This window comes from Danaus plexippus (assembly GCF_018135715.1).
Source record: "Danaus plexippus chromosome 3 unlocalized genomic scaffold, MEX_DaPlex mxdp_30, whole genome shotgun sequence".
Lineage (NCBI taxonomy): Eukaryota > Metazoa > Arthropoda > Insecta > Lepidoptera > Nymphalidae > Danaus > Danaus plexippus.
The window spans coordinates 2533683-2560257 of NW_026869845.1; the positions used below are offsets into that span (position 1 = coordinate 2533683).

Consider the following 26575-nt stretch of genomic DNA (forward strand, 5'->3'; position numbering starts at 1 on the left):
AAATTAATAATTTTTAACGAAGTATTTTAATTTTTATCGATTTATAATTATTATTAAAATTGTAATTTTAATTATATTTTTAAATAAAGTAATAAAATATGCACAAGTAAAATGTGTAATTCTTTGTAAATAATTAAAAAGAAACAAATTATATGATCTCAGTAATTAATTATTAATATTTTTCATAAAATTAGTCGAGTTCAAAGATAAGGCAAAAAGACTTTGTAAAAAACATCTATGGAAACTGAAGAAAAATATCAACATACTTATCGATTATTTTTCATAAACAATATGTCGGTAACCATCGACTTCATTTTAGGCGATAATCTGTACAAAATAAAAATAAAAGTTGAAATCACATAGTAAATAAAAATTATTAACTATTGGTGAATTAATTATTGAACAAAGAATTAAATATAGGCTATATTGCTCGCTATGAAATGAGAAACATCGCTCATTCTTAGACATTAATTTACATTCTCAATTAGTAATTAGGTAGAAACAGTGGGAACGAAAATGAAGAGGTCACCGATTGTAAGCCCTTCTATGTCCTAATTGTTTTATGTAATAAAAATATATGAATACTAATCTAAGCATATACCTGCAGAAAGAAGAAAGGATCCGAGTGCTGAAACAGAAGTTAGCTGAGCGCGAAGCAGCAGCTGCTGATGGTGTAACTCAAGGTACGGTAGTAGCAGACCTGGCGACAGCAACCTCAGATTACGGCACGTCTACCAATTACACGCGCTCTTCACGAGCCTCAGTCTCAGATTTAGACTTCTCTGAGAGCTACCTTTAAATTTAAAAATTTGACGAGAAAAGTATTCTTATTGTAGGGAGTTATTTCAATTATTCATTTTAAATTGTTAGCATCGTTAATAATATTAAATCAATATGCAATGTTATTAACAAAGGATACCGCAGAGAAATCCGTTTATTAGCAATTTTAGTAGATTGGTTATTTTTAAATAATACGTAATATTTAACTCACTTCGTTGGAAAAGGTTACAGTTGGCATATTTATAAAAAACCGTGTCAATAGATTTTTTTTTAGAAGAAACACAAAATCTTAAAATTACTTATTTTAGTTCTAAATGGTTATAAATAAATATCTATGTTTCTTTAATAATTTATTTATGTATGTAAAATTGCAACTAGCAGATATAATAAGATAACGATACATGAATCAAAGATATAGTCTTAAGAGTTTCTGACCTACCATCGTGTCTGTCTTTCCTTATAGCCTTTTTAATTCCTTTCCAATCCGGATTCTACCTCACAAATGCACGTTTTACCTAATTGTATATACCCTACCTTTACTTCTCACTAGACTGACTTAGAATTACTCTTAGATTACGGGATAACGGGAAACCGTTTGTAATAAAATCTTTTTCTAACTGTATTCTCTATTCTGGCCATTATTATGGCACTAGCAGTAAGTATAGATGCAATAGCATTAAGTCACTACAACGAGACAACTTTATGCTTTTTAAATAATAAGAATTACACGAATGTCTTCAAATTTAACACTTTCAAATTTAATTGGCACATAATATTTATAAGATAGTATTAGTTTAGAGTTGTCAAATAAGATTTTATGTATACCGTTATTTATTTATAGATTAAAATTGTTCTTGTTAAAAAAATATATATTTTATTATATATATTTATGATTTTTTAGACGCATAGTTCAATTCATGCAGTCAAATCTCGTTAATGCATATTATAAGTGATTATAATAAATTTATATTAAGCTATACAAACATTAAATATTAATTGGGAATGTTTTCTTTTCAAAATTGATTGATGAGGACAAAATGGACATTGCGACATGATGTCGTCAATTGAATTGTAAGGCTGATAGTAAGTATCTAGATGGAGAACTGTTCCGTATCCCGTAGAACCCCATAAATGTTTTGTTCCTCAGCATGGCACCCCACACCGCACCGCCCTAGCGTCACTACACCTACTGTTGTTACTGAATCCAGCTTATTCCAAACTGTTGAAATATGTTAAAAACATTATTTTAATGCTATTACTATTCATTTCTGATGTGTAAATAGTTAATTTATAGAGCCATATCGTTTCTATATTTAAAAACCGGCTGTTTGCTCTCGAGTTTTGTAAATGTCGTCACATTAAATACAATTTCGTTATAAAAACTGTTACCATGTCATTAATTCTTTTCACGAACGAAACATAATGGAAATTTGAACTTGATAGAATCTTGGCATTCTTCCAGTGTAGCTGGACCTAGGTTTCAATTTTTCTAACATTAAGCACGGCCATTTAAAACTGTTGCAACACACCGACACATCTATTTTAAGACATATATTTGATAAAAATTGATGAATTTATTAGAATAAATGAAATGCTGTGTAACGAGATTTCCTTGCATGAATGTTATTGGTTGTAAATAAGTAATTTATTGGCTTTGTGAAAGTAAAGTAATGTAATAATTATATCCTATTTAAATATGCTTCCAAAATATGAATATATTGTGCTTACTTCGAAAGAGTTTTCTGCTTAACTTTGTCCTTAGTATGAGACTAATAAGTTTACCAAAACGAAAACCATTACGGTTTTCGATTTTCTTCTTTCAAAGCCATTTATTATATTTCAGTATAACGATTTTCGTAACGTAGGTTTACGTACATATTGATGGTTGTGAATAAACAATCTCGAAAACTTACTATTTCCATTATTAATAAAGCTGATACTAAGGGTACTGTTTCCCGTTATTGCTTCTACAATCTTTGGCTTTTTGTGTTTATAACAGGTTAAATCTAGCATATTAATATATTAAATGTTTTCTGTTGGCAGATGTTCAGGACGAACAGATATGATCGACCTACAGTACGGACAGTTATAACGGATGATCAGTGAAATAATAACTTTTGATTTGTTTAGAATCTTTATGTACATACAGTTGAAAAAAGCCTATGTTATTAACACATTATATAAGCTTCTATTAGGTACTAAATATATTAAACATTCTCTATGCTCATTACCATTTCCATCCCCTAGTATCCTAATATCAAGTTTAAAGGCGGTTCATTCATAAATCTTTGTAGTCATTTTTGAACTATACTGACTCATAATAAGCACACCGTTCGTGATAAAATATAGAACACTAGCAACTTCATAAATTAATTTCAAATAAATAGTTTACAAAGAATGTTTTTACAAAATACCTTTAAGTCAATTTTGCGAAGAAGTGTTAATAACATAAGCTCCTTAATTTATTGCGAGTGGGAAAACGTTTAAGGTGATGATTCTATCGATAACATAAAGTGTTCTTATAAAATAGAAAATCATTAGATATATCACGGCTATTAATTTTAACAGATTTATAAGTCTGAATCATTTTTAATGTTCAGTTAAGTTTGTTGTAAACGGCACCGTTGAATTTTATTATTATAGATTTTTCATTAATCGTATTATTGAGGTTGTTACAGTGTTTGCTCATAATTTGTTATAACATATAATTTTAAAAGTCACACCGACTTTAATTTTTTTTTATTTTGAATTAAAACAATTCTTCTTATTTTCCCATCAAAGTAAATACCGACTAAGTAAAGTATATATAATGATCACATTTTAATATATAGAGGAATTGATCACTTAAAAAAAAACTTGAATTACACACAGAATTTGGTGCATAAAAATATATACCTATACGAACTCGCTCGATCATATAGTACATATCAGAGTATCCCCTAGTTAATATGATGGCTTAATACCACCTATATTTATAATTATATATCCTTATTCTTTATTAAAGATTTTTTAAATCCATGTACAAGCAACATAAAATCGAGATAACTTACAGAAAAATCTATTGGCTAGGGGCGTCTAGATTAACTAAGAACATTTTCGAGTTTAACCTCAGGCACTTATATATGAAAAATCTAATGGCTCTAAAGTGATAACTGATGCCAAATATAATGTTTATGATAGATAACATGATCTAATTCTCATTGATTTCATCGTCATACAAAATAGATGAAACTAATTAAAAAGTTTAAGTACCTAGAACGTTACTTTTAAAGCACTGCCAATTAAGTCAAGTTAAACTATTAAATTAGAGGTAGGTTCGTGATGAAATTGTTTGTATTTGTTCAGTAAATACAAATTACGGCTTACGTTACGTTTAGGTTTTTTGTTTACAAATTATTACCGGACCGTAGAATTATAATTAAATTCGGCGTCAAACAGAATCGTGGATTTTAGAGAAGAATTTATTAAGAAAACTCATTCCAATCACAATATATTAATTATTTGCTTTTATATTATTTTATCATATAATTGTAGAAAAAAATACTTTTTTAAATGTTCACAGTTAAAACCTAAACAATTTTGTAAGCAAAGTGGAAACGTTACTGCGAATTCAATATTTTTTTTATTATTTGAATTTAAAACAAAAATAAAAAAAAAATGCTTTCAAATAGAATAATTGAATTGCAATCCAGAATGATATGTTAAATTAAGGAACACAATTGCCAAAAGTGTTGTATGAATATCGATTTTCATTATCTCCTTCTTCTGTCATATTATTGATATCTTTCTTAGCTTAAACAAAATTAATGAAAATCTCTAAATTAATTAAATTTAGATTTGACTGCATTGAGTTGCAATTAATAATGATTAATTCATCTACATTATAATAAACAATGTTTATTTGATGAATCCTCGATTGAAGATCACAATACGTACTGTTGATGTTGAAAACTTTAATAAGTGTCCGTCTATTATTTAAAAAAATAATAATTTTAAATGTTGTTGTGAATTTTCCTCCCAGTTGTTTGTTAAGTACTTTGTTAGATGTTTAACTATGTATAAGCTTTGTAAGAGGATTGTTAATTTAATTTTCTGTGATCTATAAATTTGGTTGTATGTGTCACCACCGTGTAAATAAAGAATCATTGAATGATCTAAATGTATGACATTGTTTTATTATCACATAACATATATAATACATTTTGGATAAATGAAAAACAAATTCCTTACTATATTCTATAAAACCGTTTATAAGCTCATGTCAGTATATTGATTAAATAAAATAAAAATATACTTACTGTTACTTATTTCAGAATAAGTTTCAGACTCAGCTGAAGTTAGAATACCAATTTCCTCAATCTAAATCTGTTCTAATGACGAGTTTTTATTACAGTAAAAAAAAATCATACTATATATTATTGCCGAAACTTCGTTCTGATATTTTTTTTATATCCATGTCGTTTGACATCCTTTGAGATTGTAAAGTACATAAAAAAAATTATGAGTCCTCTCAATTAAAACGATCTATCCTATCACGAAAACAGATTGTTATATATCAATTCACAAATATTTAAACCTAATGGTACTTTCGTAAACCAGAAACCAAATGTAAACTTACAAACTACATTCAAGTTTCCAACTAGATTCAAGAGATCAATTCAACTAATTAAAAGTCCAAGCAAATAGGTACTAGTAACTAACTCGTGGAATTACTCTCGTTCAGCTGGTAGGCTTGGTTCGAGCTTAATTTTACATACATGCCTTATCATTTATCAGATAGGTCGGTGGGCAATTACCATCCGTCACATTACGACAGAAATTCAAATAGTTTCCACCTATATGCCCTTTTTAAACATAAAACGTTACAGATTAATACAACAAAGGATTATTCATTCTGCTCACGAGACTGTTATTAGTTTTTATGCTAAAGGATAGTATAGAACAGATCGTTCCCTGGAGGGTGAATGCTTGATGCACGTTGTACTACAGTATGACAATGTGGACACTCTACATTTGCAGCAGTTTTCAGTTGTTGTCAGGTTTGTTTTCCCATATCTCTAAAAGGATTAAATGTGCGAGGATGATCCACTAGTCATCGGGTACGAACGCAACTTATTTTGTGATAAAATCGAAGTAAATGAGCTTATGTCATACTCCGAATATGCTTAGTTTATTCTAGCCCATCGTGAAGTCTTTGTTATAAAGAGTTTCAAATAAATAAAAATCCTAAAACAAACACTGATAAAAAAAATATTCTAAGTATGGAATTTACTTAAGTTTTTTTTAGTGAAAGCTGTTTGCTTGCAGACTTCCTCTTACATTCTTTCATAGGCTCGGTTACCGAAACTAAGATTTGAAAATTCATGCAATAAATAGGTTTTGCGTAACAAGATTACGACCATCTATTCTTACTAAATAGCTGCTCAAAGATTAAACTAATATGCACGACTAAATTTATAAACTAAGGCAAAATTAACAACTTTCAGGGATAACGCTTTTAATTAAGTCACCTTAATAACGTTTACTGTGTTAGCGAGAAAAATAATAAAATCGAATAGCCTCGCTTTTCATTTTCAATGAAACCACATTGTAGACTTTGTAAAAAAAAATATTTTTTATGACCAGTTCTAACTAATTAATTCAACCTACTTATTTGTTATGATTAATTATTTTTTTTAAACCAAAAACTTAAGTTTTGTTCACGACAGTAATAAGTCCCATTATAGTGAAATTCATTACTGCTTTATAATTTCTTATACAATCTGACATATGTGTTTGTTAGTGGTATAATCTCATTGCCAGTCTTAGATATTCATATTTAAATATATATTCTACATTTAGTCACATAACTGGTGATAATAAAATATTTCTTAATAAAAAATTTTACCCACTAAATAAAAACTTTAAAAATATTTCAAAGTAGTAGTCTTACTTTCTAAGTTACTTGAAAATCAATATTTTCTGCTATAAGTTAATTAATATAAAAATAATAAGACGAAAATCTAAATAACAGTTTAGTAAAATAATAGAACGAGTTCTATTTTATCTGGATAAAATAATATTAATAATGTAAGCAACTAATCTAATTTGTGATTCGCTTTAAGTTTTTAACATACGACAATTTAAATTGCAAATAATTTTACAACCGAATGAAAATTATAACTGCAACAAAATTAGCACAGGCGCTTTAACGACGCAATGAATATTCAAAGAATTTAAGTTTAATTTAAATTAATATACATTTTATCGTATATAACGAACAATAATTACATTTATTACGCTCTTTAATATTTTCAAGGCAAACAGAGGGTTGTTTAACTCCTAAGTAAATAAACATTTAATAAGTTTGTCGTTTCATTTATATAGTGACACAATTCTCCGATAAATTAATTAATTTCTAATTTTAAATAAACAGTATTTGTATGAAAAGTAGTTCACTAATATTATTTTAAAACTTCTTATTTAGTGTCCTCGAAACATTGTAAGTAACATTTTTGTAATATTATAAATAAACGATAATGATTTATCTAATTTTACGAGAACAATATTATATATTCTACATATAATCCACAAATGACTTAAGATTTTTTGAGATAAATACTGAAGTAAAAATTATTTCTCACAAAAGTAAAAAAATAAAGTTCTGAAGATATTGTAACAAAACATAATATATGTACAGTTACGTCCACATATAGTATCAATATTTTTGTAAGAACTTTTGCTTCTCCTTATTAAGTTAAAAGGAAATCAAATTCTAGAATGTTATAATTTTGTATGTTTAAATTTACCATGATATGATTCATTTTATTGAAATTTATGTTATAATAATAAAATATACAATAGAAATCGTTGATTTTAAAAGAACGAGTAGTAGATATAAATATATTAAAACTTTATTACTTTCACGATTATATTTAAGGAGACTTGAATCATTTAAACATCTCACCGAGGCTGCTGAAATGGCACTGCGAAGGTAACCTTCAGAACAGCTGGTCTTTGTAGTAGATTTTAATACCCATAGACTCTAAGTGTTCGTGACGTGAACAAAGCTGTGGCCCGGACGTCATTTCAGCCACAACGCTAAAAACATGTGCATCCAAGTTGTGTCCAGTTTTGATACAACTGTACTAACTTTCTTTAATGATATTGGGCAAATCTTGGAAGCTAAACCAAGTGGTTCCTGTGCCGGAGAAAAGGAAACTTTTAATCTGTAAGACTGTGGAGATAACGTATATTGAACAGATAAAGCATGAGATCCCTAGAAAACAATAATCTTCTCAAAGACCGACAAAATGGGTTTTTAAGAAAACTAAGAAATAGAGGTTTTCTGGCACACACTACACACTGACGAGAGACAATTCTGGAAAACAACGATGAAGCTCTTGCAGTTTCACTTGACTTTTCGAAAAAATTATGACACGGTATGGCAGATTAGTCTTATTAATGAGATCTCAGACTTTCGCGAATATTCATTCAAATTAAATTAATATTTTCGGATTACTACGCGTTATTTTATTACTTTCTAAACTACAAACGTTATTGTTAAGCTTTCTAAATAAGGCATTCCCTGGTGTGATTGCCTGGATTTTTTATTTTCTTAGGGCCGTACTCTACGAATAGATGTTAATGACTGCTAGTCTGAGCCAATGGCAGTCTATGTAAGTATTACTGAGATATTCACGTTCATCACTTACAATTTTATTTGAACCTAGTAAGTGGTGGAATGGCTACCAAATATTTTCTAGTAGGAATAAAAAAATAACTTTATAAATAAATGATATGTCACTTGGGTACTCTAAAGTAATCAATATCCGTAATAATTTTTGATATACCTGTCCTATAAGTAGTAGTTAGTTAAATACAAGGTATATTCTTTTAATTGTATGAACACTCAATCCTAAAAAGATTTTATTCAATAAAAAGGTATACTAAAACATAAAAAATAGTTTTAAGAGCAACAGAAAAAACAATATAATTTTATTGTGATCATACTATTATTGTATTATTAAATTTATGAGCACTTATTTTATTATTTTTACAAATAAAAGGATTATGAAACTTATAATCAAACAGTCAATAATAACAACTGTACCAAATCATAATATATAGAAGATATTGCTGCAATATTTGTAAACATTTCAGCCAAACTTTCACAGCTTTTCTACCAAAATAAACCAAACAAATATATTAAACGACCTTCCCATATTTTATGATGTGAAAATATACTTCTTTACAATTATGTAAGTGCCAATTGCTTCAATTTAATTTTTTTACGAAGTTTTGTTTATTACTTTCGTTGAAAAACATTAATTTTAAGATACACAAATAGCAGTTAACTTGGTTTTTAATGACATTATAGTTTTTGAAGAAAAATTAAATAGAAAATACAATAAATGGAATGTTTGAAACTGAAATCAGAAACAGTAACGTTGGTAAAATATGTACAAAATTGTTTATAAAAAATTTAATCGCATATTAATGAATTTATTAATTCGAAAATTTTTTGCAAAATAACATTTCAAGCCTGTAAAAAACAATCCAAGCAATCGTAAAATACATAAAAGCAATTCTATATTAAACAGAATGCGTCCACTTTTCTTATCATCAGTATACAGACGCTCTTAACTTCTGACTCCGTTTGACTGAATTCGGAAATCTAAATTCGGTACCCAATAAAAGATTCGGGTAAACCGACATTTTAAGACTTGATGAGAAATCAGTAATAGAAGGGTTTAGTACTGACATTCTTTATATATATATTTTCATTTACTAATTAAAATTGCTTTCAAGGCATAATAAAATTTTGTTTTATCCAAGAAAAAATACATATGCTTGAAAAAAAAAATTGTTCATGGTATGCTTAATCAATAAGACATTGCAGATGAAAGCTAAAAAGACCCAAATAAAAAGAGCTGTCAAAGAAACAATTTTAAATATATAAGTAATTTGTTTTCTAAATGCTTTGAAAGATGTAAGAGACTGCTTTGTTAACTTACGTTGGTTATTCTATTGAGTTTAGTTAGAATTTATTTTTATATGCCTTAGTGATGTAGAAAAGGTAAACTTATAGCGAGGAATAAATTATTAATCCAAATTACTTCTCCACGGGTTTTAAGTGTAGCATCAGCGCTACGAGGTACCCATAAAGAGACTATCATAACTACAAGTTTTCTGAACCCTTGTCATACTTTTTTTTTATGAAAGGGAAAAAGAATCATCAGGGCAGCATTTGCCATACAATTACATCATATATTATGACTCCTCGCATGTGAAACTGTTTTTGATCCCAAAGGAATCCCAGAACGAATTAAAAGCTCCGGAAGTAAAATTCCAAGATCACTGCTATTTGTGTACTTTCAATAAGGAATGTTAAAATATCTTTGAAGAGAACATTTGTTGAAAACTTGAGAGTATTAACTATATTCCAAACGCAACGATTAAGTATTGATGATGTAAAAAATTGATTAATTGTATATATGTAATTATTATATACAAGTTTACGTCCGTAAGTTCGTCCGTGTTAATTTCAGAATTAGAAATATATAGCTGATCGGGCAACATCTGTTTCGCCAAAGAGGATGTAAATAACCAGATTTCAGGTATTATTGAGTATACTGTTTTTCTTTTTCGGTTGGACACGGTAAAAAGTATCCTATGGCCGCTTCCTGGTTCTAACAAGGATATCTAAGATGTTCACGTGTACTAATTTAAATGAAACAAAGTTTTTCGGATACTACGCGTTTTGTACTAATTTATAACAGCCTAATCCTGAAAGTAATGAAACTTTCATCTCGTCTGCACGTTATGTCACGGTTGCTGAAAATAAACGAACGAATGATTTTAAACTAGCTCCTCACCAGTTTTCAGCCAATTCTGTACAGCCGTTCTGGTAGCATAAATAGTGTAATTAACCCGACTTTCTTTATATATATAAAATATATTATTATTAGGAAAACCTTGCTGACGTTATTTTGTTACGTCACAGAGACCACCAGGAAGCTGTAACAGGGATCCGGTATAATTCTTTTTTAATGCCGACCATTGATTTCTTACGCAAAGTTCTTGATTTCTACCAATGCTACTAACTTACTCAAACATAATATGAAACTACGTTAAAATTATATTTTTACGATATTTTTAAGCTATATGACCTGTATGCCACCTGTCGAAACAATGGAGACATGTCAAAGCTCAAGCTGTCAAGAATAAAACATAAAGTAGTAAGTGTCTTTTTTATAGAAAACATACGTAAATACATCCAAATGTTATTAAAGAAATATCTTTCGAGTTTCACTATAAAACAATTTATATGAAATGAAAAATAGATCGACTTTAGCTGGATTGGAATCAGCGACCTCCGGAATACCGTGTTCCAGTCGCTTTACCAATTAAGTTAACATGCCCAATTAATGATAGTATAAAATATTATAAAAGCTACAGCTATTTAAAGCAACAGGTTCGAGTTCTGCTCGTGTATATAATATTTTCATTTCATTTTTAAATTTTATGTATTAGCTGCACATTTCTTTTCATATTTAAAAAAAATATTATACGGATAAACTTTATGAACAAAGAGTTAATTAGTTGTGTGTAAAATTGTGGTTTATTTACTTGAATATTTAAATACTTTGTGTTCGAAAAAGAAAATATGATTTTTATGATATATTTTCGATTAGAGACGAAATTAGATAAATGATTTGTTTTAAAAAGTGAATTTTATCATCCACAACGTTGTTAATGGCTACAGGTCTCGTGTTTGTTTTTTGCTTTTCATCGCCTACCATATTTGAAAATATAATTATCAATTCCATAAATGACTAGGTTTCTCAATATATCAAGAATATTACTTTCTACAAATTTAACTAAAACAAAAATCGCAGTTATCCTCCAAGACACATTTTAATTTATATTTAGACATCGTAATTTTACAATAGAGAGCTCAAGTAATAAACAGAGACGCAATTTAGGTTGTTGTATTTTTAAAATTGTAAATAGGAACAGTTTGTCTGTCAGAATCTAAGTATGTACATACGTTCGTTAAGTAAAGATTTCAGTCAGATCGTATGTGTTTAAGAGGAATAGATGACGCTGAAACAATTAAAATGTCATCGAAGATTATAGTTTAAGAAAAAAACGATTGACTTTATTATTATACATATTATTTTTTATTTATTTTTATTATTTACATATTTATATATTGAAATAAAGAAGCAAAGCCGCCAATTCGAATTATTTCTAATAATTAACTTTATTAAAAAAATACCTCCTACAGTGTTTTCGATCAAAAATAAGATAGGAAATATGTTTATGACAAGTTATTTCCTCATTAATACCACTGAAGTATTTGTATTTTGTATCATTTTACAGATACAATAAATATATTGCTTCATTTTTATATTAATAAATATAAAATTAATAAATAAAAAACACATAATAATAAATGTTTATCTATTTAAATTAGTAAAATATTCAAATTTAATTTTTTTCTCTCTATTTTAATTTTTATAAGACGCTTAACTATTAACTATAAAATTTCTTGGTAAATTCAAATAAGTTCCTTTATAAAGAAGTACTCAATATTTAAGTAAGCTCTTTATTATTATTAAAAACTAAATTGCTAAAATATTAAATAGAAACATTGCCAATCTATGAGACGTACAAGCCTTTGTTATATTCATATGCATATAAGAAAAAAAATATTTTAACGACCTAGTAAACTACTTTCCGTACATATACGAGTATAACCATGCAGAAAGAAATTATGAATTAAACAAAATAAACAATGCTAGCTGTTCTTTAATAAAAAAAAGTTCCTTTTAAATCCATCGTTTTCGTTTATATATTTTAATACCCAGAAATACCTAACTATTGAAATGATGTCTTTTATTTATTCGATACACAAAGAACTATAATAAAGGTCACAAGAGCCGGCCAGGAAAAACAGATAAAATATATCAAATATTTTCTGGCTTTTCCACCTTCTTTGAGAAGATCAGAAAAAAGTACTTATTAAATTTTTCTTCTTCATGAAACCTGGGGTATTTTTTTTATGAGCAAAATATATAAAAATATTTATTTTAAAAATCAAGCTGTGCTGTACTTTAGCTCTTAAGTTCTTGTTATGTCTATTTAAACAATATTGATAGTACGTCGATAATAGATCTAAACATGTAAATATCTACAAAAATGTTAAAAACCATTTACTATATAGTGTCAGAAGGACAATAATATCATTTTGTTTTACTATACAGATGGTATTCTAAATCGTTCAACTGTTTCAAGTTAAGAAAAATTACCACAAGTCACGATAAGGATTCAGATGAATTAAATGATTTTTGCAATTTATCGGGCAATATATCTCATTTATAAATAGCATCTCAACCCCCACATCGGAAGTCTATCGGAAACTGACACTCCACGTTGCCAACAGTATCTTATCCTTATACCCTTAGATGATGGCTCCTTAATTACAAATTTCTTGTATAAAATAATATTAAAATTTCTTTTTAAAATTAATTTGAAATGTTTGTAAACTTTTAAAAATTAATAAACATGATATTTTTGCTTATAAACCGTAAATATAAGTGAAAATTTTTTAACAGCGAAGTTTTCAATGTCATGTTACATGCATAAATTGTATATTTATTAGCAATTTCATTTCTATATGTAAAATTTATATTGAATACATTAAAGGCTGCAAAAATTCTTCATGAGGTCACAACAAAAAGTATATGATAACATAATGTCCATCTATTTGTTGTGTCTTTATGTTAGCGTATCACTTAAACTAATAAACAATAAATCGATTTTTTGATAAAATCATTTAAAACATTTTCGAAAGGAAATTATAAGCGAAAATAAGAAAATCAAATGAAATATGTACTGTTTTAGTGAAGGTATGTGTGGGCGAATTAACAAGATGATTCTCGATACTTGAAGTCTGACTCAAACAAAATTAGACTAAGCGTTGACCATTTGTGCTCTATGTTGCTTCGGGCAAGTATCGGTCGGCAACATCTCTAAAACGCCCCGACCACTTTTGTAGTGCCCCCATACATAGTACTCAAGCTATATTAAACAGCATCCAACCGTGAATTTCAATATCTACGTATAACTTGTATTTAAATATATATGCACCCAATTTAAAGGGAATAAATTTTGTAGCTTATCAGTATAATTAATAGATGTATAATTAATGTTTAAAAAAGAGTTCAAACTCTATAAAAATACATTAAATTAATGATAACAATAAACAATTTTATAAGTATCCATAACAAATTAATGTATTTGGATTTATAAATCTGTTGCATTGCATTTGCATCCTAAATTCCGTGACATTTAAACAGTCGATAAAGAAAAGATTATGGGATACGTATAAATATTTTTATAATAACACGTATCTTCTTTATCCATTTTAAAAATGTGTTTGGAAATTTAAAAAAAATATTCACCAAAGCATTCAAAAAACTTCATGTACTTATATATAGCATTTCTATATATACTTATAAAGGACGTCGCAACATACGTATTTAATATTTTCATTTTATACCAAGTTTTTAATGACTTGAATGTCGTTTTTTTATGTGAATCATTGTGCACTCTATTTAATATAATAGTAATTCCAGGTATAATTATAAAACGTTTAAACAAATTAAAAAATAATGCATTAAGATCACAAACAATCTAGGTAAATGGGTCAGATGGAAAGAAAAGAACTGACGTCACTCGCTCAAACTCAAAATTCAACAAAGAATCAAATATGTATGTCGAAGGCAGATCAAATATTCTAAGATGTTGCCAATGAGGCATTGTTTGGCATAGGTACGAAGAAACGAATTTAAAATAGAAAAATATAAAGCACTCTGTTAGCTGAGGTAGGCTCTATAATATAAGGTATATAAAAGATATGATTTAATTAAAAGAAAGATATACATAGACTATATACATTTCCAAGTAATTTTTTTTAAGAAAATTATTATATTACCAGAATGTATAGAAAAAAATTGTAACTTTGGATAAATTTAATGTAAATTAACCTTCGAAAGTAACGATAATTTTTTGCTAGAAGTAATGTTTATCAAATTCATCAAGAATAAATATGGTAATACTAAAGTCGTTTCATACGTATAGTAACAGTGGTATGCTTAGCACAAGTTTGCATCGTCACAGTACATACGAAGCCTTTCTAGTTTCTCATTTAACAATCTATATTAATACTATAATGGATGTATTGTGGCGATGCAAATTTTTAGTAAGCAGACAAAATCATGTTGTTATTATCTCCTAAAGCTCCACTCAAGCTTAAAGTTTTAAATTAGACTAATTAAATGTTGATATCGTTGTTTGTGTAAATAATTAATAATGGCTATAAGCAATCGCTAGAATAAGATAGAGTACAGACCAGTTCAAAATAATAAATACGTATACATATAAATCACACATTTCATGTGTGATACATACATAAATAATTTAATAACGCAGCATCACCATAACCTCTCGTAGGCTTCACTTCCACTTCTGTAAAATACTTTAAGCTGGATATATATTCATGAAGTTGCGCATTGCGTTCGAAAATATGGATGTAAAAGCAAATGAACTCGAAACTCTTTGGTTAGTCGTAAGTGAACATTTTCCAAACCGGATACCCATCAAAGGAGACGCTTCTTTTATTATTATTTTTATTAAAACACATTTTTCCAAATTTGATATTGAAACAAAAACTACAACGTCTTAGATCTCACTAACTACAACGTCCAAAAAGTATATATCTCGGAACAATTTTTTAATTTTCTTCTCCTGTAAACCACATTAAAACAGGGAGCTGCTTAATGCGAATTTTTAAATAGTTTGTTTTTTAGTTTGTGGGATAGGAGTGGCCGAATTAATACTATAAGAGATATTTAGTAGTAATTTAAAAAATAATCTTATATTTTGTGCTATTCTTCTATAATGATTTACAAATTTTGAAAAACCATTGAGGCGAAACAGCATTCCTTGAATTCATATTCACATTAACATCTCAGCATTCCTTGGATTCAGAGTGCCGGTGCCGAGTTCATCACGATGCAAGGAGAGGAGCTTCAACAGTGCCTGGGACTTGCGACCCAGGTGTTGGTTTAAGAGGCCCCTATCTAAAGCGCATCAAACGCTCACCTTCACCGCCCAAGCTCCTTTCTCTACCTAACCAAATTTCAAACGAACCTATTAGGGCTGCGTTCGACGCACGTTCCAATAATGAACTGATATTTTCTTCTTGACAGGCCCAAGTCTTTTAGTGGGTTGAAGAAAGATTTAGCTGTTATACCTCTCGCTTCCACTTGTACCGCGTACAAATTTATAACGAATCGATTCTTAGTGAGTTCGTTAGTGAGCTCGTAATACTTGTTGACCTTGATGGCATGGTCTTTGAAGATGTTGGTTTCTCAAGGAAATGTAAGCTCTATCAGTACAACGTGCTGTAAAATTCGCAAATATAATAATTTGTCTGATCTGGCCGCCGACGCACAAATATCCTCTGAGATTTTATATTGCTGCTCATCCGTATCATCATTATAGTCCAATCCGAAACCGCTTTAATGATGCCTAGTGCCTTTTCTCACAAAACCTATTGATCGCTGGTTTGTGTTATCGCTGTTATTTCTTTGTGCGCTCTGGCTACCGAAAAACTAACCGCTTCACGTATGATTTCTAAAACCCTATCGTAACGAAGCGAGTATTGACCGCTATCCAGGAGTACCCTACATCCCACCAGCAAATGCTTAGCAGATCAAACTACCTCCCCGCAGATGTAACAATTTTTTCGGCATATTATTAAATTACTCTGATCTGAGAGAGTCATCAATACATTACTTGAAAACTCTTAGGTTTTTGATAGAGCTCCGATGGCCTTTTTAGATGCATTCCAATATTATTACGAACTCTGAATAACGCTGACGAATCAATCGATAATGCTAGCCCCCGCCACAACTTCAACACCTTTCTGACGCTTGCATCTATCCTTGACAAAGGGGTTATTAAAATCATAGACGAGGAAAGTCCAATTAGGACGTGATATTAGATAATTATCATATATCCAAGCTTTTTTAACCTTAATTATTGCTTGGTTTTCTACCTTGTTCAGATCGCTGAAAAAGCTATCTACTATTCCTTCTAAGGATGCAGTACGACCAATACTCATATTATCTATCTTACTACCGATAAATTTAAAAGGAGCATTTTCCGTAATCGTAGGAACGTATTTGACCTCCTAACGATAATCCCGGATCGTATGAGGTATATTTTGTATTTGGCCTACCAAGAGACAGACAGTGACATTTATTTAGTATTATCCTCAATCCATCCGTCCACTCACAGACTTTATCCACTTCATCCAATAGAACTTGACAGTGTTTGGGGTTACATGTTAATATTGCAAGGTCGTCAGCGAAGGCTAGGATGGATTATGTGTATTTATTATTGAACTTGAACTTATACCCCCAATTTTTCTAATTACTTATTAGTTTATCTACTAAAATATTAATTTCAATATTAAATATTATTGGAGACAAACAAAAGCTCTGAAGTAGTCCGACATTGTAAATCAAAGTTTTTGAAACGTCGTCTTTAGTTGTTATAGAGACTTTTAATTTTGTGTAATATGACGCGAACATATCACTAACTAATTTTTTTTTTGTCCCAAAGAGGCGAACGAGCAGACGGCCTTCCTGATAGTAAGTAGTTATCGTCGCCCATGGATATCTGCAACACAAGGGGTGTTGTAGATGCATTGCCGGCCTTGTTTGTAAAGGAGCCACCTGAACCCCATGTTGTAGCTCTCTAGGAAAGCCTCGGGCAGAAGATCATTCTACATCCTGCACATGCGTGGATAAAAAAACTGTGACACATGTACAGTCTTTTAACTGAATGCATATAGGTGATGTGGACGAAATCCTACCCTACTGCGAGTAGTGCGATGGTGGAATGGAGACGATGGCACTACATCAAACAGTTCCTCGGAACATTCCCCATTGTACAGACGATAGAATACATAGAGGGAGCTTACATCCCTTCTTCGAAGTGAAAGTCGAAGAACTTATCAACGATTGTCATGCCTCAACACCATTGTGTTTTTAGGTGTTTGATATACAAGGCTCGTCTTTTGTACTTTTTCCCGCACGCAAGGCATTTCAAGTCCGTATTCGCTCCATTTTCGCCGTTTGTATCGACCGGTGGACAGATCTTGTCCCCCCCCCTCTTTCTCGGACTGTACGGGTATTTCTCTTTTTTGGACTTCTAGCGGGATAATACCGGGATGAACCTGCTAGGCCGTTGCCCACCACTGTCGATCCAGCAGTCGTCCGTCTTTCCAGCGTTAGGTGTCTTTCTAGCATCAACCCGGGCAGTCAATAATAATTTAATTTATCATGTAATATGTATTAAAATCAAATTGAACTTTCACAAGTGGATTAAACTAATCTTTATCTAGTAACCTTCTTAAGTAACAGAAGTATTAATTATGTCATAAACACAAATATTACCAAACTAATGACAAGATAGTTTTATACGTGTGTTTATTTTTTAAATGTATTTGAATAATACGAACGCCAAACGAATCAAAACTGTATTAAGTATTCAGACTTAAAAGCGTATACATAAATGTTTGTAATAGTCTTAACTAAGACCTCCTTTATACAATTACATTAGAAGACCCACTTGAATTAAAGTTAATTAGCTAAAATATTCTTTTTGATGTGTGGAAACCAGTGTACAAAAAAAAATTGATTGTAATTTTATGTTCTTACTCTGCATTCAAAATATTGTTATAAAAGTCCTCTTAAAAAACAATTCAAACAAAACAAATTTATAACTTCAATAACAACGGGTAAAATAACTGCGGCTTTTCCCGCAGGTGGAATTGTTAATTTTACAAGCCAAGTTATATTTCAAGCGAATGAAACTTCAGATGAACTGAGAATAAAGACGTTTATATATTGCATTGAAACGAACCGACGTATCACTGTAATTCCTCATTCTGAAATATTATATTAAATATTTTTTCCGCGTTATTTGTATTCCTTCAAAAAAGTCGTCCTCGATCTCGAATCGAGGTGAAGCATAATTTTTTTTAATTAAATGAACAATTCCAAAAACGACAAGATACATTTTATTAATAATATAGCTTGTATTAATTCTTCTTATAGTTTTTTAATTTGTTATTAGCATTTTACTTTCTTCCATTATATTCAAAATATAACTGAAAATGTATTATATTTGACATCGTGCGTATAACTCAATTTCTCCATGTCAAGTTCTGTTTCTAATGGAATTATTTTATAAGTAATATCCGTTGACTGTATCCCCGTGGGTTACACGGTATTCTTTTAAATTATTGTACGCGGACATGATGACTTGTATACATATTTACCCAATAAAATATAACATCTATCTGGAAATACTAAGATTTTTTCTATTCATCGAAATTAAACTAAGTTCAAAAGGAAGGTTGAAAATGTTGAGATTAAATACAAAGTAAAAATTCAAAAAATTTAATTCTTTCACAGCAAAATTCTTGAATTTCATAGTGTTTAAGATTAGATCGTGGTTATGCAATATCTAACTGGCAACGGACTGGTTCCTGTTCGTACTTAATACTTGTGGAAAAAGCTAATAAGTACACATTAACCTAATCCCAGTCATCTTTTATGAGAATTTTAGATTAAAAGTATTTGGAAGAATAAGATTATTTTTTAAACATGTAACCTGTACTGTAAAACAAACGTTTCAATTAATTTATAAATGTCAACGTCATTATAATAACTTTGTCTTATTAATTTCATGTTCTTTAACACGAAATCTTAAACTTTATAGTCTTTGCAGACATAAACTCAACACTCAGGTCCTTTTTATAGAATATAATATTATATATTTATATAAATTTTACTAACATTAAGCCATATCAAAAGAAAAACTGAAGGCCAGACCTTGTTTTGCCACGTACAATATAGAAAATATTTTCTCTCAAAAATATGATCACGTCCGAGTCCTTTTTGTAATGAAATTATTATAAAAAGCATTACCCGTCGAATCAATTCGAATAGACTGAATAAATTTAACTTAAACCTATAGAATTATTTTCATATTTATTCCTATAATAAAAACAATGACTAAATGTTTTCTTTATATAAATTTCATAACGTGTGGTTATCATTTCAACTGCGGTAGGTAGAAATAAAGGTGAAGATGGTAGACGCACTATTTCATTATCTTTTGATTTATCTTCCAATTTTATATCAATCCAATTATAAGCTACCAAATAAGAAATAAGGATTAAACAATTTATGAAAGTTGCTTCTGTTGAATGAATAATTGGGGTTAGTATTTGATATATAAATATTTGTTTCAAAACGACATTAACAAAAACTAAATGAAGTTAAATTATACTACTCCTATTTACTTACTTTGTAAATTTTATTACTTAACATCAATCACATCAAGTTCTTAAATTTACTGGTTAGTCTACGCAAGTAAATCTCGCGACGAGTTTTTATATATATCATTAAAATCATTTTTGTGAAGGTGTTCTTGCTTTAAACTTATTTTTGGCTTTTAATTATAGCTGCACATGATTTTCACTTATTTGATTTGATTAAGATTGCAATTAAGTTACTAGTCTCTATGTTAAATTAGGAATAATATCACTAATTTATCCCTACTCTGTCATTCAAACTGAGCTTTGTACATAAAATTTAAGCTAAGAAGATTGAAGACTTCTGCTTCAAATTTTTTTTTTCAAGAATTATACTTACATTCAGGCATATATACATAGTTGTCAAGTTTGACAGAGACAGCGTCCTGCAGACGCTAGTAGAACGTGCACTGGACTTATTCCCTTCCCACTGTCAACCCTACCAGGCTTCCATTAGCTAAATGACACATTTTACTTATAATGTATATATGTATTATATATATACCTATGTATGTACATTGCAAGTTATTTAGACCTTTCTAACCAAGCAAAATTACTGTCGCTATACTAATTGATTACTATTAAATGACTTAAATATACGCAACGTTTGTATTTACGAAGACTTCTGTAGTCTCCAGCTTTACTCCCAGATACTCATTAATCTTGACATTAACACGCCATGACGTGATAGTCATTTATGTAAATTTGTATCATTCTACAGACAGCCTCAGGAATAAAGCACGTTGTGCATAGACATATATAGCAAAATATTTTATTCATAAATAATAAAGATCTCTTTTATTCCTGTTACTTAAACTTTTTTATAAACAAAGACCTTATATTATAATATTGTTAAAGTATCTTGACTGATGATAAAGAAATTAAGGAAACTTTTCACAAGTCCTTCGTCAGTATTTTTAGAACCTTGATAACTAGATATAGAATTAAGAAATGGCCCAAAGCTTAAAATTAAATCCTGTCTCCTTTTAAAATGATTAAACAATTTTTTTATCACAGAAATATCCTCAAAAATTAGACCTATATAATTACATAAAAACATTCGCTGTGTAAACGAGATAAAGACAAAAGAAAATGGAAAAGCGTGCTTTGTGATTCCACAAGGGTTTTAAAAAGAAATGTTGACTCAAAGACTTAAAAACATTAAGAAGAATTCTTCTGGTGATACAAACTAATGGGCCGAATGGTGAATTAATTTTTTACCGTTTAGTAAACATTAATAAATAATTATTTATATTTAAGAATCTATTACTTCGATATATGGATATCCATACATTATTTATGGATTATATATACACTAATATATGCATATATTTCTAACATTATGTTATATACATAATGTGTATCCATACATTAATACGATAATTAAGATTAATTGCTCGTAGCCGATATATGGTCATCAAAGTTAGACCATGAATTACTTAGCACAAATCCGACTTTGATGTCATTTTGGGTATAATATCAATGGTAATAGACAATAGTATTGAAATAAATAGCAGAAGTTAAAAGACTAGTAAATATTCTATTAATATAACAATTTTATTAAATGTTTTTTTTTTTTTTATTTAAAGATTACTTTTCTGTATCTTCATATAAATTTGAAATTTATTATAATTTCTATAAAGACTAATCTTATCTAAAACAATTTAGTTAAGAGATTAGCTATATATGGATTGAGTTTACAAAAAACACTCACCGCCATTGTATTTACGGAAGTAAAGCGACCCACATAAAGTGATATAATAAGACATTTCAATACAACCTCCAATGACTGAAGATTGAGATCGATAAAGTATGATGGAACTTAGTCATATACAACCTTCAAAAGTAGCTGAGATATAATAGTCATTTACCATTTTACTATCATAGTTTAACATTAAATTAAGATGTAACTATAATGTTTTAAATGTGAGTTATTTAATAAAAATTCTTATACTGAAGTAAATGAAAAAGTTTAATGAGAAGTAAGTAAAGAATTTAATACAAAAGTCTCGATTTATCTCATATCTTTAACAAGCACCATTAAATTTATCCTTACTATATTGACTCTCACGGTATTCCAAAAAGACCAATGGGAATCTTCTCTAATTGGGTGACCTCATTGAAGTCACGTCTCAACCACTATTCAAAATCATGATCAATCATCATGCAATTAATATTAAAAACAAAGGTTATTTAACCGACGAAAACTTATTACGTAAATTTTAAAGTAGAGTAGGATTTATCTACTAGGTTTTTAAATAATCCTACGTACATAAGTATTTTATCTTAAACAGTTAATAATCAAATCCGATTCTTTTTATGACAAGAAATAAAATAGATTAATCTAAATATTAAAATATTACTAGTGGCATTTGTCTTGTGCACTTTTAAACTTTGAATTTCTATCGTTATTCTTTATATTAAACGTATATAATAATCTCGTTTTATTCAATGATTTTAAAGAAAAATACTGAATAGAGAAAATACTGTTACGACTCCATCGAACGATTAGGTCTCGGAATACTTATAACGTCATGAAGGTTTTCAATTTCAAATTGCTTGACTGTGATTGAATAATTTAATTACTTGGAAGAAATTAATTGGATATATAAACTTGTTTTAACAGCTATCGAAGTACATAGGAAACAAGTATTATTCAAATCCATTGCTATATTGACACATTATGCACTATGTGAGTTTTCTTTAAAATCATTATGATTTTTTTTTTTTATATTATTAAAAACTACACTTGATATAATATTCAATTGAAGAAGAGATTCAAATTCGATTTTACAAGGGAACGTAAGTATATCAGGGGCTCCCTTAAACATATGGTAAATTTTGTCTTAAATGAACTTGTGTTTCAAATGATGATTACAATAGTTTTAGGAAAGCGGATGAGAAGAAAGGTAAAACAGCGGCTAAGATTAAACAATGTTTTAACTTACATTTAATTTACTCGAACATCAATTATAACCTACGCGATTATAAAATTAACACAAGCTACCAACTGAAGTATCAGTTTATAAAACCACTTTGTATTTATATAGAAACTTATATTGTTACGACATTAAAAATAACAAATTTTAAGTAATTTTACTCTACAACCAACAGTCCAATTTTAGTTTAAAATTATAAACGTTAAGGTATACATTAATAAAATAACATAATATAGACTAAGCACAAATAAAAAAATAAAATAAGTTCAAAATTTAAAATCATAATGTTAACAAACAGAAAATATAAAATAATGAAATAGACGTAAATCTCAATTCACCATTTCATTACCTTATTATTTATTTAAAATAAATTTTAAAGCACTAAATGGGTTCTAAAGCTTTCTATATAAAGCCTCTAATGTGAAATCCACGTAAGAGCTATTTAAATATTCATGTTAAACTAGGTTAAAACAAAGATAACTTTCATCTTTGTCAATAGATAACAATAATATTGTTAAAGGGTAAAATAACAATTCCAATAAAATTGCCCTCTTAAGTTCCTCTCATACGATATATACTTTACTTTCAAATAAATTATATTGCTCTGTAGTTTTATTACATTTATAAATAAAGTTCTCGATCAGCCAATTCTCTTTACAAGGGTTTATCTATAAACATCTTTAAAGGCGTTGTCATTACAGCCAAGGTAAAGGTATTGTTAACTTTTATATTGGGCGTGGTTTTTTTTTTATCTTTTCTCGAGAACCGTCTCCTATATTGTTTGTTTAGATTCACTAGTTCATTAAAGCTTAGAATAACCTCGATTTGTTCCAATAACAAACATAAGTACGATAATAGATTTACGCTCCAAAATTCCATTTAGGAAAATGTAAATTCATTATATGAAACAAAAACAGTATAAATGTACAATATGTTATTAAAAATAATGACGAAATATGTATTATCAATGACATTATGGCGGTATTCACTTATTGTATGCTATGATAATAAATTATTTTTAAACAACAGACAGTTTCCATAATGTATTATTGGCCTTTTCTTATTTGAGAATAAAATGTAACAATAGCTGCGTATATATTACAAGTGAGCAAGTGCCAATGATATGACATGTCTAGTTATAAAAACATTATGTTTAAAGACATGACGGGTGCTGGGAGTGTTTTAAATTATTTTGTCAATTGAAATGCGATACAAGTTATATAAAACAATCTGATTATGACATCACTTTACAAGTTTTTTTATAAATTGTTATACGAGGTGACTTAAAATAGTCGCTTACTTATTATTTAAAAATAATGAAAAGGTTAGAAAAAAGTTAAGAATTTTGAAAATAATAAATGATAAAGATATAATCTGTTCCCGCTACCACTAAATAACTTTTAGCCTGGGCTTTCGAGTAAACTGAGAAACAGATTTTTAATATAAAAATATATGTTCAAATTATCACACAGACATTAATTCAAATATTCTTTTAGAAAACAATTTTCGCTAGCAGTTTCTAGTATTCACGTAATATTTTATTGAATTTAAAAATTATTACGGTAACTTAGAACATTAAATAGAAACTAAAACTCTATAGATAAACATAATAGCTTCAAACATAATGTTGCACTAAACAATACTTATCCGTACACTTATTCAGTAAAAATCACTGAGACAGTGGATAACCCATACACGTAATAAAATATAAATCAAATTCTACTTAAAAAGAAAGAATCAACAAAATACAGAATTAACATAGTCTAGACTAGTAATCAAACATACAAAGCTGTATTATTATTTTTGTTATTCTGTCAAGCAATTAGCAAATTGAATACAAAGTGAACCTAAAAGAAAGGAGAAACAAATGAGAAGAAAACAATTGTTTTATTTTCTATTTAACTTGTATGATAAATATATATGTATGTATTGAAATAACAAAACCATAAAATAGTTTTTCTTGGTTTCCACTGGTTTACTTTCTGCGTCTATCATCCACATAGTGGAAAATGTTGTTTGAATTTTAATGCACTTGAGTATTCTTCTTTTCACTCTTTGAACCAATTGATATCATTTACATTAAGTGGGTAATTTTATTGGTTTTGATACGTGGATGCTCCATTCACACGCGTTCACGATATGGAATTATCTTGATCGAGAAAATTTCGTAATCTACTCAAATATATCCCTTCCTTATAAAAATTTCAATGGGTCGGATTGATTTGATTGACCTTAAGGAGAGTGATGGAAAAATATTATAATTTTATTCACTCTACATATAAGGAGTACTTTAAAAAATAATATTATTGAAAGAGATCGCTAATAACTGTTTTTGACCACAGATAATTTATTACTTTGGTAATTGTCATACTTTTTATATCAAAGTATTCAATTTAATTATTGTTAAATTTTATCGTAAAAATATGTCATAGACTATGAAAAACATTCTAGGAAAATGTCTGATTTTGTTATCACCACTGAGAAGACGCTTTTAAGTGTTCAATTAACCTAATTAAATCAATATTCAGCTCTGTATAAAATCACGATATGTCGAATTTAAAGTAATTTAAAATAAATATTTTTTAGCAATTCTGAAATCTAACAAATCAAATGAGAAAATTACAAATTCTAATCAAACTTAAATAATCAAAATTATACAAAGAATATTTAAAACCCATTCAGTAACGAACGGCTCTCCCGATGAAATTCAAGTAACTTATTTGGAAAATCCAATTAATATAATGATTAACAAGAAGTCTGCTACCGACTTGAAAATATCACAAACATGATTTAAAAGATTCGAATAACAATATACTTGGAAAGTGATTAATTTTTTTTAATATTTCAACTCTTTACTCATTTACTACAATACATAATAAGGTTATAAAACATTTGAATTTAGTAGCAATATAATAACTTAATCCCATGTTATCTAGATGTACACTGTGTGTGAAAATTAAAAAGTTAGGTATATGTATGTTACAATGTAAGTATAAACAACATTAAAAACTCTAATTCTTTTTAAATTATAATTGAATTGCAATTAACTTATGCTTTCTACAAATATTCATAAATAATACCTTTAGTTCAACTCAACTCAATATTATGCTTTTGTAATGTCTTCGGCTCGCAACAGAGGGTTCAAGAAGAGGCTGGAAGGCGTTCGCCAGAACATTTGTGCCACATTGGACGGCATTTACCTTTGGATCAACAGTTCTATCTAGAAACGTCTGCTTAAAGAAACGATAGAAGCCGGATCAACCTTACTACACTGTTTATAAAGAATCTTACATTATTTCGCAAAATTAAATAAGATTTCTATCTAAATATACATGTGAAATATCGTTGTAATAGCGTTGATACAATAGGATATAGATAGCAAATAAGATGAACGGAATTCAGTTAAAGGGGA

The 26575-nt window shown here is 28.7% G+C and overlaps 1 protein-coding gene across 1 annotated transcript in view; it reads left to right on the forward strand.

The window, feature by feature from the left end:
• The window catches only part of LOC116778936 (gamma-aminobutyric acid type B receptor subunit 1), a 109005-nt gene extending 104062 nt beyond the window's left edge, over positions 1 to 4943 (forward strand). The window contains exons 17-18 of the mRNA XM_061526934.1: positions 608 to 683; positions 2824 to 4943. Coding sequence (XP_061382918.1) covers positions 608 to 683; positions 2824 to 2846 — 99 coding nt within the window. The 3' untranslated portion in view covers positions 2847 to 4943. The remainder of the gene's footprint in view (positions 1 to 607; positions 684 to 2823) is intronic.
• The last annotated feature ends 21632 nt before the right edge of the window (positions 4944 to 26575 follow it).